Source organism: Medicago truncatula, chromosome 5 (genome assembly GCF_003473485.1).
Source record: "Medicago truncatula cultivar Jemalong A17 chromosome 5, MtrunA17r5.0-ANR, whole genome shotgun sequence".
In the NCBI taxonomy this organism is placed as follows: Eukaryota; Viridiplantae; Streptophyta; class Magnoliopsida; order Fabales; family Fabaceae; genus Medicago; species Medicago truncatula.
In genome coordinates, this window is record NC_053046.1 from 4,170,377 (window position 1) to 4,173,307 (window position 2,931).

Sequence of the window (2,931 nt, forward strand, 5' to 3'; positions counted from 1 at the left end):
CCGGGGTTCGAACCCCGGTACCTCCACTTGTGTGTGTGAGTTTATAATGGCTTTGCCATTTCGTCTATCTACCAAAAAAAAAAAAAAAAAAAAATTTCTTTTGACTTCTTATTAATTTTCATATAATACTCTTATTTTGAATATACTAGTATTAATTCATTAACAAGTCGCATTTAATGCAATTCTTAAAATAAGAAGACAGCAAAAAAAATTCTCACCTGCTATGACTAACACCCTCGGTGTATTCATACTTATGGGAGCGACATGGAATAATTCAGTTATTCACACTAGCTGTAAAATGAACGCAGTTTATTTTTTTATTTTTTATTGCACTTGGATTTTACCCCGCTTTGTTAGTTTTTTTTAAAGCCAAAAGAAAATATATATAAACACCACTAGACAATTTAGCACAAAATGTGTCAAAAATATTTAGACAAGATTAAAGTTTAATACAAGTTGTACAAAACCACAATGCAAAGAGACACAAAAAGGAAGAACAAGCTAAAAGATTATATCTAAACAAACTAAAGGATTCAGCCTCCACATTTGATAGTCGAAATCGAAACTAAAGTTTAATACCCCGCTTTGTTATAACTTACTTTTCTATGACGCAACTAAATTATTTTGGCAAATAAAGTTAAAATGGTATCCTTTCAAATTGTTTTATATTGTTTAGGTTTCAATGAGATTTAACTTATTTTTCAACTACCACCAAAAAAACTTATTTTTCAACTAAAGATTTAAATAATATTATTGCAAATAAAATAGTTTAAATAAAGATATAAATTTAAGAAAAAATACTAAAATATTACATCAAAACTAAATACTTCTTTTTAGTATATGATTTGGATTTGATGACATTTTATATGAAATAGTAGGTTTAAACTAAATCATCTTATTATTTTTATTGTTTATTTGAGTATGTGTCGATCAATATGCAGAAATGACCCGTCTTTTAACAACTTTTAAACTTTTTTTTATTTTGACAAAAATGAGTTTTGAACTTAAAATTGACAAATCTTAAACAAACCGCGGATTCCTCAGTAAGAGGTAAACTAGGAAATGTGGACCCCACGTGACAAGCACCTCTTTAAATACCCTTCAAGAGGACTTGATCCATTCAAGAACAGCACAACTTGAAGAAAAAAAAATTAATACTACAACAACTACTTCAACCTCTCTTACAAGGACGCTGTCTTCACCTCCTCACAAAGTTTCTTCAATTATTTTCTATCAAACAATTCATCATGATGCAATTCAGTTCAAGTACCTTACCTGCTCATAATCTCCACAAATTTCAAGCACTAAGATGTCCTAGTTTTAGATGCCACTCTTCTTCCATCAAACAACAACCTTCATCTTTTGCTTCTCTTCAAACCAATAACTCATCTAGGTCATCACATCTCTCAAATTTAGATAAGTTTCTTGATATCCAAAAAAAGCCTTTGGAATCATCATCAACCAACCAGTTTCAACAACCAATACAACCTATACAAAAAAGTGACAAAAAAGGTAAAAACTTTCTTGAAGGACTTAACCTAGCAAAACTATGGCCAGATATCAAAGCAGCTGAAGAAATCTCCCCTCGCCACCTGAAACGCTTACAGCGTCTTCTTTCCAAGACGGCTGAGTATTCTCCAAGAAATATCATAGGGAGAAAGTGGAGGGAATATCATGGCAGCAATGACTGGAAGGGGATGTTGGATCCCTTGGATGACAACCTCCGGCGAGAGGTTGTTAGATATGGCGATTTGGTTCAAGCTGCTTATCAAGCTTTTCATGCTGATCCTGCCATGTCAACAACTGAAGCACCCCATCACCAACAGGTGTCGTTGCCGGAGAGATCTTATAAAGTAACCAAGAGTCTGTATGCCACATCATCAATTGGATTACCTAAATGGGTTGATGAGGTGGCTCCAGATCTTGGTTGGATGACCCAGCGTTCTAGCTGGGTCGGATATGTTGCAGTTTGCGACGATAAAAGAGAGATTGCAAGAATGGGACGAAGAGATATTGTGATATCTCTTCGTGGAACTTCCACTTGTCTAGAATGGGCTGAAAATATGAGGGCCCAATTAGTCGATTTACCCGAGGATGCTCAGACACAGACTCAAACACAGACCCAATCAAAGCCCAAAGTTGAGTGTGGGTTCATGAGCTTGTACAAAACAAAAGGGGCTCATGTGCAAAGCCTATCCGAGTCCGTTGTTGAAGAAGTGCGACGCCTTATTGAACTTTACAAAGGCGAAGAATTAAGCATAACCGTTACGGGACATAGCCTTGGTGCGACACTAGCACTATTGGTGGCCGAGGAAATTAGCACGTGTGCACCAAACGTGCCACCCGTGGCTGTTTTTTCATTTGGCGGACCTCGTGTTGGTAACAGAGCCTTTGGAGAACATCTTGAAAAGAAAAACGTGAAAGTTCTTAGAATAGTGAACACACAAGATGTGATTACAAGGGTGCCAGGAATATTTTTAAGCGAGGAGCTTGAAGAAAAAATTAAGAACTCTAAGGTTGTTAGTGGAGTTGTTGATATGTTGGAAGAGAACACTCCTTTGGGATATTCACATGTTGGAACTGAATTACGTGTTAATACTAAGATGTCACCATACTTGAAGCCCGATGCTGACATAGCTTGTTGTCATGATCTAGAGGCTTATTTACATTTAGTGGATGGGTATATGGCATCTAATTGTCCATTTAGAGCTAATGCTAAGAGAAGTTTAGCTAGATTAATGCAAGATCAAAGTGCTAATGTAAAAAAGTTGTATACTAGTAAGGCTAAAGGCTTGTCTGTTAATCTTAATAGACAAGGATCTAACTTGTCTAATCTTAGTAGACAGGGATCCATGTCTATGGCTGCTTGTTGTCCTAGTCCATCATCTTCATGAATGAAAATCAAATTGAACATAAACATTTTTGCCTATA

The 2,931-nt window shown here is 35.8% G+C and overlaps 1 protein-coding gene across 1 annotated transcript; it reads left to right on the plus strand.

Moving 5' to 3' along the window:
* Positions 1-1,104: 1,104 nt before the first annotated feature.
* On the plus strand, positions 1,105-2,931 carry LOC11436490 (phospholipase A1-Ibeta2, chloroplastic). Its single transcript, XM_003611321.4, has one exon. The coding sequence runs from the start codon at positions 1,248-1,250 to the stop codon at positions 2,892-2,894; it is 1,647 nt and encodes a 548-aa protein (XP_003611369.1). The 5' UTR covers positions 1,105-1,247; the 3' UTR covers positions 2,895-2,931.

Coding starts and splice junctions, on each gene's coding strand:
- LOC11436490 (XM_003611321.4), top strand. CDS start 1,248: ATGATGCAATTCAGTTCAAGTACCTTACCTGCTCATAATCTCCACAAA.